At 43.5% G+C, this 16,661-nt stretch overlaps 2 protein-coding genes and 1 pseudogene across 6 annotated transcripts in view; 2 read left to right on the forward strand and 1 right to left on the reverse strand.

Annotated features, from left to right (window-relative positions):
• The first annotated feature begins 439 nt into the window (after nucleotides 1-439).
• sh3gl2b (SH3 domain containing GRB2 like 2b, endophilin A1) lies at nucleotides 440-12,818 on the forward strand. 5 transcript variants are annotated; one of them, XM_076289815.1, is made up of 9 exons: nucleotides 440-484; nucleotides 4,477-4,545; nucleotides 5,883-5,955; nucleotides 6,984-7,127; nucleotides 7,681-7,814; nucleotides 9,160-9,318; nucleotides 9,705-9,808; nucleotides 10,199-10,366; nucleotides 12,605-12,818. In XM_076289815.1, exons 1-9 carry the CDS (start codon nucleotides 440-442, stop codon nucleotides 12,816-12,818), a joined length of 1,110 nt encoding a protein of 369 aa, XP_076145930.1. The 5 variants fall into 5 exon arrangements, with proteins under 5 accessions (XP_076145930.1, XP_076145931.1, XP_076145933.1 ...); XM_076289816.1 differs by having other exon boundaries at nucleotides 10,199-10,353; nucleotides 12,622-12,818; XM_076289818.1 differs by having other exon boundaries at nucleotides 10,199-10,332; nucleotides 12,622-12,818.
• Nucleotides 11,907-12,006, forward strand: LOC143128207 (U2 spliceosomal RNA; annotated as a pseudogene).
• Nucleotides 12,819-16,103: 3,285 nt separating the features above from the next.
• The window catches only part of coro2ab (coronin 2Ab), a 10,687-nt gene continuing 10,129 nt past the window's right edge, over nucleotides 16,104-16,661 (reverse strand). The window contains exon 12 of the mRNA XM_076288424.1: nucleotides 16,104-16,193. Coding sequence (XP_076144539.1) covers nucleotides 16,104-16,193 — 90 coding nt within the window. The remainder of the gene's footprint in view (nucleotides 16,194-16,661) is intronic.

The raw sequence follows: 16,661 nt of genomic DNA on the forward strand, positions 1-16,661 counted from the left end.
TGTCTAAAGGATTACATGTCTGTTGTTGAACCTAAACTTTTGTTCCAGGGAGTAGCTCAACTAGTCTCTTTAAATGAATACATAGCCTGTAACACGTCCTGTGAATTAAAACATTATTCTATTAGTTTGCGACACAATATGATATCCACCGAATGTTCAACCGGAAATATAACTGTCCTTTAAGGGGGCGTGATGTGTGTACATGAGTGTGCCCTGTGTGTGTGTGTGAGTGTGTGTGTGTGTGTGTGTGTGTGTGCGCGCGCGCGCTACGTCACGGACTGTAGAATGACATTCAATAACCCGATCATTATATCAGACAGTCCGCGAGCCAAGCAGGCGAGCCCTTTGGAGCGCGCGCGGCAAAGGAAAAAAGGGACAGTTTTCCTCCGGTTGAATTTAAAAAACAAGTACCAGTGGAGATCAGGTGTGAACAGAAACGATGTCTGTCGCGGGACTGAAAAAGCAGTTTCACAAAGCAACACAGGTAAGAGCTTTAGCAGCCAACAATAGCGAGAACGAGAAACGAGCGAGGAGAGAAAAAATAACATACACAACAGCCTGCCCCTCGCCATCAGATGCAATGGCGCGTAGAGCTTGTTTTTAAAACGGGGACTCCTGAGCGACAGTTTTAACAGATAAATGGGAAAATGTGATGTTCATTTACGTCCACGTGCCGTCAATTCTTGATTTTACTGTATTTCTCTCTCTGTGCTGTAGCGTCTTTGTGACGGGCTACATCGTGCCTGTGAAGTAGTGGGGGTCGCACTCATGATGCGAGTGTGAAAGCAGGCGTGTGTGCGTGCTCTGAAATCGTGTGTTGTGTGTTGCGTGTGTTTATGCGATACAATAGCATTAAACCATTACTGCGAAAGTAGTTAGATCATTAGCAACTCTCACAACTGGACTGTTTTCTTTATAAATAGCTACAGTAATTCCAGGTGGCAGTTCATTTTCATAGGACTAGACATGACAGGAATAACAGTGGCAACAGTTGCAGTAGTGGCAGTGATTGTTGACTGGACTGTTTTAGGGTGGGGGCCATGAGTGGGTGAGTTAAACGGATGTTAGCGTGTGTGTGCGTGTGTGTGTGTGTGTGAGAGAAAGAGAGAGAGAGAGAGAGAGAGAGAGAGAGAGAGAGAGAGAGAGAGTTAAAATAGCACACTCCACAGTGGTCTCACGCCACCGCCAATCTTTGCTTCCACAGCAACATGATGGCACTTCCAACCCAAAATAGCAACAGCTACGTTCAAGCCCCAGAACACAAAGCCACATCGGGGCTCTGACGCATCATTCAGGATATTGATTTTGTGTGTGTGTGTGTGTGTGTGTGTGTGTTTGCAGATGTTATTTGGCCAAGAGGATCCAGGTGATCCTGCATTAAAGATGTTGACCAGGCCCAGAGAGAAAAAAAGGATGGAACAAGGGTGACAACAAGAAAGGATAGACACACAAACAGACTTCTATTGGCATACAGTGTCACTGTAGTGTGTGTGTGTGTGTGTGAGAGAGAGAGAGAAAGAGAGAGATGCTCAGTTATAAATTAAACATAGGAAGTGTAAGCACTTGGGAATATTTTATTCATCAGCTGTACAGCAACATTCTCCGTTCACACACTGTCATTTACAGTATCAAACTCACACACACACACGCAATCTTTCTATATTGATGTTCACAGAGTTAATAATACTCCAATACACACACACATAATACAACCACACACACACACGCACACACATACACACACTGGTTGATTTTCACCCTCCTTGCAAAGATGGCGCCTGGTGAACCTGATATTCTGGAACATCTAAGTGAATTATTCAAGCAATCTCTCTCTCTCTCTCTCACACACACACACACACTCTCTCTCTCTCTCTCTCTCTCTCTCTCTCTCTCTCTCACACACACACACACACACACACACACACAGAAATGCACACATTCAGATCACTTCAGGTTTTTTGGCTATGCCCTGCCTGTGTAAATAGTGAACATTCCTTCAAAAGGAAACCAAGAAAAAAGAGAATCCCTCCACTTCAAAAATGCAAAACACACAGACATCTGCCCTCCACAGCATATCCACTACTGACCACCCAGGCATTGGAATGAGAACTCTGGGCCTGTATGCTGGTCAGTGATACAGTATTACATGGAGTTACATAACATGAATGGCCCCAACTACACTGAATGTTGGCCTATATGTCTGTAGCAGTTAGCTGTTTACAACTTACACTGCTGTGTGTGTACATGACTAATGACTATCTTTGTGTGTTTTCTATGGTGTTAGATAAAGACATGTATGCACATGCACACATACACACACATACACACACACACACACACACACACACACAATTTCACAGGGTCACATAGGAGATGTGTTTAAAATTCACCAGCAGAGGGTTCCAGTCCTAGTCTCAACTGCTGGATCATGAGAGTAGGTGCAAAAGGTGTTTCTCTCTTTCTCCCTCTCTCTCTCTCTCTCTCTCTCTCTCTCTCTCTCTCTCTCTCTCTCTCTCTGTGTGTGTGTGTGTGTGTGTGTGTGTGTGTGTGTGTGTGTACTGAAGAGAGAATCCAAGATCTATCCTCTGTGTCCTTGTACAAATATTGATCTCCAACTGAGAGAGAGAAAGAGAGAGGGAGAAAGAGTGAAAAGGGTGACTGGTAGAGCTCCCTGTCATCTCTCTTTTTCTCCTCTTCTCCTCCATCAATATCTGACCTTTTCTGAGGTGATTCCCGCTCCTCTGAAATTGCAGGATTTACACTGTTTGTGTTTGTGTGTCAATTTGCACTGTTGAGAAAAATGTGATTGAAAATCCAGTATCAATCCACCATAATTTTTCTATGAAAATATTTATACTTTTAAATAATAATAATGATTACTACTACTACTAATAATAATAATTGTAATAATAATTGTGTGTCTTAATATTGTTATTATTATTATTTGTTAGAATAAAAAACTCAAATCTGGTTCAGTCTAATTGTACAATGTGTGATGTATGTCAGAGCTTCCATCTGCTACATGTGTGTATGAGACAGAGAAAGAGAGATCTAACAGGTTTAAAGGTGCAGTCAGGGGTTTTACGCGATGGCAAGCCCATAACATTTTTTGACACATTCAGCTATCATCTCCTTACGACTGCTAGCTGCCCATTCTGTGATTACACTGTAAAAACTGGTCTCTGTTGGCAGCCCAGGCTCTGAAAACTGGAAACAAACAAAGTGGGGGCAGCCTGTCCCCAAACAAAAACAAAACACTGCATGGAATTTCTCTGGGAATACTGAAGGGAGGGGTGAGCTACCTCTCTGGTATGTTTTGTTTGGTCCTTGGGTTAAATATAATGTATGTTTTTTTTGCACACAACATTAGCGTCTGCTAATGAATGTAAACATAAATATAAACACAAACAAACGTGACTTCCTGCAAAAAAAAAAGACTGCGCCTAGAAATGTAGAGGTATGCTATACCCCATACTGTCTGGTCGACTCAACCCACAGCATAACTGTGTGCATGTGTGTGTATGATTGGGTATATTTGAGTCTGTGTGTGTAGGTGTGTCTGTGTGTGAAAGGTCTCTGGTGTAAATCGTTGTGCTTTGTTCTTCTGTGTTCTCTCCCTCTCTCTCTCTCCCTCTCTCTCTCCCTCTCTCTTCCCCCCTTGTGATTATATAACAGCAGTGTAATGAAGCTGTGGATAACAAAGCCTCAGTCAGATGAATGAAGGAATGGAGAGTGTATGTGAGAGAGAAAGACAGAAAAGGAAAGAGAGAGAGAGAGAGAAAGAGAGAGAGAAGGAGATGGAGACCTAAATCTCCATCAGCTTTACAGTGCCAGGTCCCTGTTTCCATGGTAACAGGCTCCTCTCTTTCTCTCTCCATCACCCCCTTCTTACACACACACATGCATGTGATGTTTTTAGTGTGAGAGATGACTGTCTCCCTTTCCTCCGTCTATTGGATGTTAACTGGTTCCAAAGCACTGTGTGGATGTGTGTGTGTGTGTGTGTTCATGTGTGTGTTTGTGTAGAGCGTGTGTGTCATTCTTACTGTAAACAGCGGGCGAGATTAGAATCATCCATCACACTGAATTATGGAAGACGAGAGGATTTCCCCAGAGCCCACCCCCACATACTCTCCCTCTCCTATTCTTCTACCTCTTCTCCCTCTTTCTTTCTTTCTTTCTTTCTCTTTCTCTCTCTCCTTTTACACAGTACACAGACCCACCCCCCGTCACTCACACACACACACACACACACACACACACACCGTTTTGTGAACATGCCCTCACACTCTCCCTCTGTGGCTCTTCCTGTCATTTGTGTCATCTGTCTCGTTCTCTTGTTTGTAGTGAGTTTCCTGCCATGTAGATGACACGTATTATACTATAATATTATTCCTGATGTATGCATTCATGCTGTAGTAGCTGCCTGCCACACTGACATGCGTGTGCTGTGTGCATTTGTGTGTTTCCCTGCAGAAAGTCAGCGAGAAAGTGGGAGGAGCTGAGGGCACCAAACTCGACGATGACTTCAAGGAGATGGAGAAGGTGAGAGCTACTGGGAAGTCACACAAACAACCAACCACAGGCCTCATCAACCAATAACAATTACATTCATAGAGTGCCTTTTATGGGGAAACCTTGGCCTGTTTGTCTGTCTGAGTCATCTGAAGAAGGCTTTTTTGAAGCAGGTGTGTGTGATCTGCAGGAGACCTGTGTGTGTGTGTGTGTGTGTGTGTGTGTGTGTGTGTGTGTGTGTCTGTGTGTGTGTGTGTGTGTGTGTGTGTGTGTGTGTGTGTGTGTGTGTGTGTGTGTGTGTGTCTGTGTGTGTGTGTGTGTGTGTATGTGTGTGATGGCTCTGCAGCAGGTGGTGCAGTATCCCCAGTCTCTGCCCTCTGTCCCCCCGAGGCTGCAGATGGTCTGCACTGGGCGCATTTCAGCTCTGCCCCTTACCACCACTGACTCACTCCCGCCGTTTCTGTGGTATTAAACAAAGAACCAAAAGAATGACATACAGAAAAAAAACACTAAAATCTAACAACATACACTCACATTCTCACAAATCCACACACTCACTCTCACACATTCTCACACCCACTAACACTTACACAGGAAGACATACTCACTCTCATATTATGCTGGTTCCTTATCAGGCAATGTTTGGGAGGAGCCCAGCGTGGTGATTGACAGACCTCTTACTCCTCCTACTCCAATTTAGGAAATGAATATCACTCCTACCCTTCTGTTGCATCACACGCTGGCTTCCACCCTCGAAGCCAACACCTCCTTATGTGATGTCATTTAATCCTTACCCAGATGAACTCACTGAGACCATAGGGGATATCCGCTAGGTCCGCTGGGTCCGCTAGCTAGATCCCTGCCAGACATTTCAGGACTATGGACAGCTACCTCATTAAGTTTGCTGTCCCCTGCTTACATAAGCCAATCATTGAGATGAGTGAACTTGTGAAATGCTCAGTGTCTTCTGTCCCACTCTCATATGGGCATTATTACTTCTTCTTACTACTGCAGGGCTGGAGCTGTGATGCAAGCAGCATTTGTAGCATCCTTTGAGTGGTGCATGATTCAGATACTTCTGCAGATTTCTGCTGTTAATCTAGCATTGGTGGTTTGCTTATTATTAGCCTACCAATTCATGCACGTACAGTATAATGTTAGATTAAATAAGTCAAATAAGCCTTTAACAGCATGTTTCTGTGATGAATGGGAGCTGTGCTGTGAGCTGCAGCATCTGTACCATATCCCCAGTGCCCACAGAGACCTGATCCCAGCCCATCTCTGCCAGTGACTACAACTAGACTATGTTTGTTGTCTTGAACAATTATTTTGAATAATTAATCATTTTGACTGATTTTTCTTTATAGAAAGTGGACACGACTAGCAGAGCGGTACTGGACATTATGACTAAAACTACAGAGTACCTGCAACCCAACCCAGGTACACTTTCTCTCTCTCTCTCTCTCTCTCTCTCTCTGTCTCTGCTTTATTGCCATGACAAATAGTTAGACATTTGTATTATGTCAGGACATAGTAAGCAATTACACAGGTATACACAAAGTGTCTCTCTCTCTCTTTCTCTCTCTCTCTCTCTCTCTCTCTCACACACACACACACACACACACACACAAACACACAAACACACACACACACACACAGAGAGACTGATGTGTTGTAAGAGATATGGATAGAGACAAGCCTAAACACATCTACTGTAATAAAGCAAAGCTGAGGCAAAGTCACTTACAAACAGGACAGGTAAGGCAAGACAAAAGTGCACACAATCTTCTTTCATCAGTACTGTATTCTTCATAGTCAGACTAAGAAGGACACAAAGGAATTATATTACAGTATTATGAACAATAATGTCATATTGACATTGACAGTGACATGATTGACAGTGACATGAACAAACAAGAAGAGTCATGTGTCTCTCCAGATGTTGTTCCATGTCACTCTGACATTCTGTGTGAATGTAATGTGGAATTTTCAAAGCCCAGTGAAATGAGCTCACATTGGCACAAATTGCTGGCAGAAATAGCAAGGAGGACAGGTCGCCCTGATACTGGATATTTGTGGTCACATATCTGTAAGCAAGAGGAAATGCTGTCAGCGGATCTGATAGGGGAGTCTTAGGTCAGGATGCACAAAGAATGCAGATTATCCTCAGCTGATGTGGAGGGTTCACTATTTCATTCCATCAAGTGCTCACAATGTTCTGACAAGCTGTCATGCTCCATGACATTGGCACTCTTTGAATGGTTTAAAGAAATGAAATATGATCGCATGATGTTTTTTTTGAGCACGTGTCTTGCCCTTGCCCTATGTTGAATACCTGTGTTGTGTGCTTTTCTCTGTGGGTGGTGTGTGTGTGTTTGTGTTCTCTCTCTCCCTCTCTCTCTCTCTCTCTCTCTCTCTCTCTCTCTCTCTCTCTCTCTCTCTCTCTCTCTCTCTCTCTCTGTGTGTAGCCACCAGGGCTAAGTTGAGTATGATGAGCACCATGTCTAAGATCCGGGGGCAGGAGAAGGGCCCAGGTTATCCTCAGGCAGAGAGCGTGCTGGGCGATGCAATGGTCAGGTTCGGCCGTGAGCTTGGAGAGGAGTCCAGTTTTGGTAATGATTCTCTGTCTCTTCTTCACACTCTCTGCTTTTCTCACAGTCTCTGTGCATATCTTAATTGCACAATTGTACTGCACACTTAGATATAGTCCACAATAATAAATGGCAACCTTATAATGACATTTTCACCCCTTCAGTTCATGTTATGGGCTTCCTCTTTGGTCTAGTCAATGCGAGTGGAATGATTAAAGACAAAAGATGTTAAGTGCTCTACTGTGTATAGGTGATCTGTGAGCAGGCCTTTGCTGCCAATATGGCATATTATTACAGTAACTGTATGAAATGTGGCCTTTGAGATAATATATGACCATCACTAGTGGTGAACTAGCTACAGTGCATACACCACCACTATTCATGCATTACATTGCATATTGTCAGAGATAAACATATTGCAGAAATGTAGTGTCTGTTAATTCATAATGCACAGAAATACCGTCACTTATTCTTGACATGAGGTGTGTGTGTGTGTGTGTGTGTGTGTGTGTGTGTGTGTGTGTGTGTGTGTGTGTGTGTGTGTCTCAAGTGTAACATTGTTCTGTTCTTCTAGGTCTGGCTTTGCTGGATGTGGGAGAGGCCATTCGTGAGCTCGGTGAGGTCAAGGATGCCCTGGACATGGAGGTCAAACAGAACTTCATTGATCCACTCCAGAACCTCCACGATAAAGACCTGAAAGAGATACAGGTAACGCACTGCTGGCACAAACACACCCTCTCATCCCAAGAGAACAGGCAAGAAATAAAGCTCACTTTAATACAAGAAGAAGCAGCTGCTTTTCCTTTAATGAAAACAAATGGACATTTGAGTTGTACTACTTTAAGGCTGCACAAATATTTTCACTTATTTAATAAATTAAGGTAATTGAGATGGATGTTGTGTAACTGTTGTATAATTAAATTGTGTGCTTTGGGGAGACTCCATATTCAGCTCATTTATGAAGAGATAAGATAAGAAGAGATAAGAAGAGTGAAGAGAATGTCACAGCGACAGGCTCAGAGAAGAGAGGGAGGAAGGGAGAGAAGGAGAGAGGGAAGGGAGAGAGGAGAGAGGGAGAAGACAAAAAAGAAATACACTTTATTGATGTTCTGTGCAAAGGTTTTAGACATTTGCCTTAATGCATTATTTCTTTTATCATACGCATTAATGCGTCAATAGGGAATGAAATTCTTTGAAAATAGTGAAATAGAGCTGTCTTTGCTTTGTGTCGGTCTGTATGTGGCTAAATGAGTAAACACCATTTTGAAAGCATCCCCACTTTACAGCAGTGTTTCAAATGTGCCTTAATGTGAAATCACACTCATGCAGAGTTGTGCATACACACACACACACACACACACACACACACACACACACACACACACACACACACACACACACACACACACACACAGAGAGAGACACAGACACAGAGACAGACACGTGTGTGTGGTGTGGAGCTCAGGTGGGGTGCTCAGGTGAAGCACAGGGCTTGTTTAACATCACTGCTTGAGGCCCAGAATGACACACTCAGCCATTAATAGTACAAATGGGTTCAGACCCAAGTGACTAACATCACATGTGTTTTACGTGAGCATCCACACACACACACACACACACACACACACACACACACACACACACACACACACGCACATTCCCATCCACTGCATTTGAATTCCAATGAACTATTTCAAATTGTTTCATACAAAAATAAATTACTGCTGTCGTTTTACAAGTATAGTATAGTATAGTATTAAAATGTTTTCAATTTTTATTTATATAGTACATATCATGCACATGGGCTATTCAATGTGCTTTACATAAATCAAATATAAAGAACAGTTGAACAGATACAGATAACAGATGCCTTCTACTGACACAGTAATGTCATAGTTTTGTGTCCTCAGCTTGGGATGCTGGAAATGTATTGCTGTACTTACTAAAGCAGTTTGTGTATCTGTGTGTGGTGTGTGTGTGTGTGTGTGTGTGTGTGTGTGTGTGTGTGTGTGTGTGTGTGTGTGTGTGTGTATGTGTGTGTGTGTGTGTGCAGCATCACCTGAAGAAGATGGAGGGCCGGCGGCTGGACTTTGACTACAAGAAGAAGCGCCACGGGAAGGTGCAGGACGATGAGATCCGCCAGGCGCTGGAGAAGTTTGACGAGTCCAAGGAGGTCGCGGAGCAGAGCATGTTTAACCTGCTGGAGAACGATGTACGTGACACACACACACACACACACACACACACACACACACACACACACACACACACACACACACAAACACACACACTCACACACACACACACAGCTTGTTTACCAGTAAATTGCATCCTAAGCTCATATGCTTTGTGACTTGTGGACTGTCTGCACCATTGTAAAACCCAGAATGTCCAAGTCCTCTTTGCATCACTTACTAATGAGGCCTTTACATGCAGAGATGTTCAATAATCTATAATCTGTTGTCAATCTATAATCTATAATCTGTTTTCAATAATCAATAATCTGTTTTGTATGTTGCTCTCTCTCTCTGTCTCTCTCTCTCTCTCTCTCTCTCTCTCTCTCTCTCTCTCTCTCTCTCTCTCTCTGTGTGTGTGTAGATTGAGCAGGTGAGCCAGCTGGCTGCATTGGTTCATGCTCAGGTGGACTACCACAGGCGGTCCACTGAGATCCTCCAGCAGCTCTCGGGCAAGATAGAGGAGAGGTCAGTGCAAAGACTACAATACCCAGCATGCAGTGCAACATTACATTACATCCACATTACTACACACATGATAATACACCTATAAATAACATGACAAATGTATAGTTTTATCCATGAGATTTGTGAAATATGTTGCTACAGTTCTGCAGTGTTTGCATTTGTGTTTACAGTGTTTAAAAAATGCTTACAGTACACAGTTTATGTTTATTCTAATTTGTTTTGCTTTATACATGTAGTATGCAGTGTATGTCTAAGAAGGCTTTTGAGGTAAAAGTGAGGTAAAAACTCATTCATGTTTGTGTGTGTGTGTGTGTGTGTGTGTGTGTGTGTGTGTGTGTGTGTGTGTGTGTGTGTGTGTGTGTGTGTGTGTGTGTATGTGTGTGTGTGCAGGATAAAAGACACCTCCGATCAGCCCAGGAAGGAGTACACTCCTAAGCCGCGTACAGTGATGGAGCTCACCCTGCCCAGCGAGAACCACAATGGAGGCATCCACAATGCCAAGTCTCCTGCCCGCTCACCTGCCCGCTCACCTGCTCGCTCACCTGGTACACACACACACACACACACACACACACACACACACACACACACACACGCACGCATGCACGCACACACGCACACACACACACACACACACGCACGCACACACACACTAATACACACACACAAACACAAGGCAGACCTAATCACACACACGAAACATACGTGCAGTCACTCACAAACAGTATATAGCTGAAGTAACCTTACCACACACACACACACACACACACACACACACACACACACACACACACACACAAACATAAGGCAGACCTAATCACACACACAAAACATACGTGCAGTCACTCACAAACAGTATAGCTGAAGTAACGTTACCACACACACACACACACACACACACACACACACACACACACACACACACACACACACACACACACACACACCAGCTTGACCAGCTCAAGCCTATGTAGTTTTTTTGCTTGTTTTTTTTTTTCGTGTTGTAAAATCTAGTACGTAAATCCAATACAGAAAGTAGGGATGTGACACTCGAAACTGATGTCTCGAATCAGTGTTGAGCTTTTGAAGCACAAGTGTTTTGAAACACTGCTTTGAAACATGGTTCAAAATGGCCATGTCACATGACTGATCACTGCTTCGAAACATGGTCCAAAACGGCCATGTCATGTGACCAAGGCTAAGTGAACCTTCAGAACAGTTCATCGGTGTCGGCAGCAAACTGCTATGTGCCCATGCGTTTAATTAACAATGTGGACTTCGCTTAAGCGGGGTCATCCCTATGTTCCCCGGGTCCTATGTTCCCCGCTTGGGGTTAGGGTTTTAAAAAAGGGTCCTATGTTCCCCGGTCCCATACAAAGCGGGGAACATAGGACCCGGGGAACATAGGTACGATCCCGCTTAAGCCATAGGCTAGCCATGATGGTGTAGTGGTTGATGTGGATAATTTTGCATGGGAGCCTAGGCTGCTCAAATGTGGTTTGCTCCCCGTTTAGTTTGTAAGGTACAGTTTCAGATAATATATGGTCAGCTTCTTACTTTACCATTAACCACACAGTTTTAACTACCGGTAATCCCTCGGAGGGGTCAGCCCTATGTTACCACAGCCCAATGGTCCCACAGATCTATGTTCCCATATTTCTAGGTTAGGGTTAGTTTAGGTTAAGGTTAAGGTTAGGTTAGCTCAGAATGCTCAAAAATGAAGCACACACATTGCAACACCGAGAGTTTTTTTATGAGAAGAAAATGATTTAGAGAACACTAGCAGGAGCAATAAAAGTGTCACTTGATGTGGTTTCCCATCCAGTTACTGACCAAGGACATCGCTGCTTACTGTAGCTTTTGATTAAGACCGTGGACATAGGTTGAACAGCGAGCCACTGGCTTGAGCAGACTGCTTCTCCACTACAAAGCATTTGACAGCTTTGTTCCACTATGTACAGCTCTGAGGGAATTGTTTTGAAGCCTCAAAACACAATTGCTTTGAATGTTTCAGTGTTTCACAAAGCCTCGACTTGCCCATCCCTAACAGAAAGGTTCTCCTCCTGTTTCTTTATGTGTCTACAAACTCAAGGGGAGAACTAGCTCTTGCTTTTGGCTAAGATCATGTGTAGTATCTGTTCTTATCAGTTTAATATTTGGGGCAGCCGTGGCCTACTGGTTAGTGCTTCGGACTTATAACCAGAGGGTTGCTGGTTTGAACCCTGACCAGTAGGCACGGCTGAAGTGCCCTTGAGCAAGGCACCTAACCCCTCACTGCTCCCTGAGCGCTGCTGTTGTAGCAGGCAGTTCACTGCGCTGGGATTAGTGTGTGTTTTACCTCACTGTGTGTTCACTGTGTGCAGTGTGTTTCACTAATTCATGTATTGGGATAAATGCAGAGACCAAATTTCCCTCACAGGATCAAAAGAGTATATATACACTATACTATACTATACTTATACTTGCTCCCACTCTGTCTGTTCATTGTCTCTCGATTGAAAGGTCAGGTGTGCTTTTACAGGTAGCGACATCACTGAAGCTCCACCTGTAAGTCAGTGCTCTCCCTACCATTTGACCCAACCTGTCCTAACAACACACATGCACGCAGGCACGCACGCACACACACACACACACACACACACACACACACACACACACACACACACACACACACACACACACACACACACACACACACACACACACACACACAAATGCCATAATTAAAAACAAACTACATTCTCCTTCCCCATCCTATACTTACCTTTTGTCTCTTTCCCCTGCCCCCCCCCCCTCTCTCTCTCTCTCTGCAGCCTCTCTGGAGCAGCCGTGCTGTCGAGCCCTGTATGACTTTGAGCCTGAGAACGAAGGCGAGCTGGGCTTCAAGGAGGGGGACCTCATCACGCTCACCAACAAGATCGACGACAACTGGTTCGAGGGCACGGTCAGCGGCCAGTCCGGCTTCTTCCCCGTCAACTACGTGGACGTCCTGGTGCCTCTCCCGCACTAGACATTTCTTGCTCAGCTGCCCCCCCCACCACCACCACCACCACCGCCATCCCTTGTGCTCCACTCGCTGCCTAGCAACCAGCCGCCTACTCTCTGCCTGATCTTTCCGCCCATCACAGGATTATTTGGATGGCAAGGACAATGAAGACGACGGCAACAACAACAACAACATAAATAAACAACACAACCTGCTGAGTGTCATTTTACTGTTGAGCTCTCAGACAGAACAGATGATGTGCGTGCGTGTACGTGTGTCTGTATGTATGTATCTATGAGTATTTGTGAGTCTATTAGCGTGGTTGTCAGTGTGTGTGTGTGTGTGTGTGTGTGTGTGTGCAATCCCTTGCTTGTAAGAAAATAACATCATAACCAGACATGTTGGCTTTATTGTGCTGTCGGCTATGTTTAGGACAGGCTAGCATTCTGTGTGTGTGTGTGTGTGTGTGTGTGTGTGTGTGTGTATGACAGGCCATTGTTGAGGGTGTGTTGATGGCTATTTGATGCATGTCTTCTTTTTGCCTTTTGTTTGTGCTATTCCAGGGTCTACCACTAGATAATGTTCTGAATAGACTTCATACAGAATGTCTAGCATGCCAGAGCAGGTGTGTCTGTGTGGGTGTGTGTCTGTGTGTGTGTGTGCGTGTGAACGCTTGAGGTCTTGAAAATCATAAAGGCTACATTTCAACTAAATAGTGAACAAATTCATGACGATGGCAGATTTTAAGTGTAGCTACTTAGATCTGCATCCTATCCTGTGCCTGTACTGAGCATGCTCTGATAAGTTCTGCTGAGTTAAAAAGGAATTTCCTGCCAAAAACTTCTACAGCAGTTTGAGAACCGTGCCTGTTTAGGCTAATCAGTGTTGAGCCCCAGTGCATGACTAAAGATGTCCCGTTGAGGAAGCACAACCTCTGTCTGAAATGCAGTTCTATTTGTGTTCTCTTCAGAACCATTCCTGTGAAGCAGTGTTAAGGAAAAGAGTAGCATGTGCTTTTTTGGAACATATAAAAACCTCTAAGCCTCTGTTCATGTAAAGCTAAAGAAACATGTAGATATTCACTGTGTTTCTTTTGACAATGTGACAAGTCTTTGCCCAGGTAGAGGTATGTGGTTTTGTTCAAACTTAAGAGTTGCTATATTTTTGAGCTTACAAATCAAGTAAGCAGAGTCGGCTCAACATGAGTATTTCTGCCCACTTTGGTTGATTGCCTTGTGTGTGGTTTCAGCCTTTGGTGTTCATTGAAGAATTTTGTGACATACATACATACATACATACATACATACAGTACTCCTCATTCAGATTGTATCTATTTATGTACTTATTTATTGGAATGATTCAAGCTATAATGACAGATTAAGGCTGTATGTGTGTGTATGAGAGATGCAATGTGTGTGTGTGTTGGTGTGTGTTTAAATCTATGTATATGTGTATATTATGCTGAAACAGTAAGCAGTGTTGTGGTGATGTTCTTTATTGTGGTTGGTGAGAGAGCAGGCTTGTCACCAGTAACCAGCATCTCTGAGCCTCCTCAGCACACAGTGACAGCAGTCAAAGCCCACCACAGTCCCACCGCACCAATCACAGTCTTAGTGCAGCGGATGACTTCATGAAGAGTTCTTTCACACGACTTTAACAATGTGAAGATCAAGTGATGATGTAGCCCCGCACTGGTCCAGGTGCTACTAATAGACTAGACCCACCTGCTGTAAAACTTTGAATTTCCAGAATTTTGGACCTGTAAAACTCTGATTGGCTGGATATAATTTGGAAGGCTAAGATTGGTTAGGCATGTCTCTTTCTGAAACAGATGGTCCTGACTTATCAATATTTTTTTTTTGTTTTTTTGGAATTCATTTATTTGTTACAACAAGTGTTGCTTAAATCTTTATTTTGCATTTAATACATTCAAATGAAGGCAATAACTTCAGAAAAGCAAAATTCCCGCAGCATCAATGAGCTGCTCTGATAAACAAAAAGAGCTGTAAATAATGATTTATTTACCAATATATGTCTTTCTTATTTTCTTTTCATTTCCTGTCTTGTGTCATCTATGATCTCTGTGTGCTCTGTTCTGGACCCATGCCGAGGGACACTTGTTGGACACAGACTCTTAGCATCTCCAGAGACTGTAGTGAGACGAGTGCCAACCTCCATGAAGCCACAGAATGTCTTGAGAACAACCTCCAAACCCCACTGCCTGTCTCTTCACTCTGGCCTTGTACTATTAACTGCCTCTCTCTAAGCACTGTGTGTGTGTTTGAGTGTGTATATGAAACTAGTATTTATTTTAATATATAGGGTATTTATTGATAGGACTGTTCATATCAGTAGGCCTGTGTGATAGTCCACATGAGTGTATGTGTGTAAATGAGAGAAAGAACAAGTGTGTTTTCTGTGCGTGTGTGTGTGCATACACGTATTTAATAGGGCATGTGCTGCGCACCCTTGTGCTGTTCTGCTCTGGGGCTTTTCTCTTCCCCTGGTCTGCTATGCTGTCTTTCTCTCTCTCTCTCTTTTCCTGTGATGGAGTGGCACGCGTGACATGCTTCATGTGAGACTAATAAACACTAATGCACAGTACCGACTCTATCTGCTGTGTGTGTGTGTGTGTGTGGTCATTGTATGACTGTGACTTAATGCAGGTTAGGGGGTTGTTAATAAGATAACAAATGTGTAATAACAAGGCAATCAGGGTGCATGCTTGTCTGCAAAGACACAGTGCCCCCTTGTGGACACTCCACAGCAACGCCACAGAGTTGCACGCTAAAATCAACAAGATCAAAAGAAGACCAATCCACAAGACTGTCAATTAATGTCTTAAAGATTGTATCAGCGATTGCAGGCCCAAAAAAAAGCCCAAACATAAATGATTACATTCATCTAATCTTTCCTAAAGATCTGCTAGCTCCATAAGCAGGCCCCAAAAAATGTGTCTCTGTAGGTAGCCTAGGCTCTGAGATCTGCACACAAAAACAATTGCTACCAACAAGTGTAGCCAACCACTCAAAGGCAAAATAAAGTGTTCCAACCAATAACCAACGAGATGCGTGTTTAGGAGAGTTTCAATTGCACAGGAGGGAGGGGGAGTGAGTAGTGAGCTAGCTCTGTTTTGTTTGAACGTCAACAGAAGTGACGTTACCCCGCCATCGCTGATACAACCTTTAAATACAATGCATGCGACTATGAAAGATTTTTAGTGATCTTTGAGAGTGTGTTTGTGGTTTTGCTGCTTGAGAGCTGTGTGTGAGTGTGAGTGTGTGTGTGTGTGATCACACTGATTAGATCCTAGATGGAGTGGAGCCAGTGGTCTTCATTAAAAGGCTTGATCAAATCAAACTGAAGTAAGGACTTCAGACAGATGAAGTCTTTAGAGAGCTGAGGCAAAATCAGACATCTGATCATCAAATGACTCAAGGATAATGAAGAAGACTTTTTATTGATATGTTCAGAAGGACATACTGCTTGTTTTGTCTTGCCTTTATTTATACAGCACAGTGGAAATAAGACAGATCAATGAGAGATGGAGGCTAGGATGGAGAGATGACTTGAACAAAGGGGGTTTCTCAGGCTCAGACCTGTACATGCTGCCAGATGCTGCCACTGCACCACAGTTCCACCCTCCCTCCATGAGGAGATTTCTTTACAAGGCTTCTCCTTAAAGGAGCTATGTGATGTTTTGTAGTTTAAAACATTTAAACATAAAGAAGAAATAACCCTTTTTAAAGAAAATTTCTTTATATTCTTGTCTATTGTCAACGTAATGATGCATTCGAGACCACTCCAAACCTATAGAATTCAACATAGCCCCTTTAACAAACACAAACACAATCTTAATTCTGCCCC

This window comes from Alosa pseudoharengus, unplaced genomic scaffold (genome assembly GCF_046254945.1).
Source record: "Alosa pseudoharengus isolate Yale_2024_CS ecotype anadromous, Long Island Sound unplaced genomic scaffold, YU_APseudo_1.1 YU_APseudo_1.1_scf_17, whole genome shotgun sequence".
Classification (NCBI taxonomy): Eukaryota; Metazoa; Chordata; class Actinopteri; order Clupeiformes; family Clupeidae; genus Alosa; species Alosa pseudoharengus.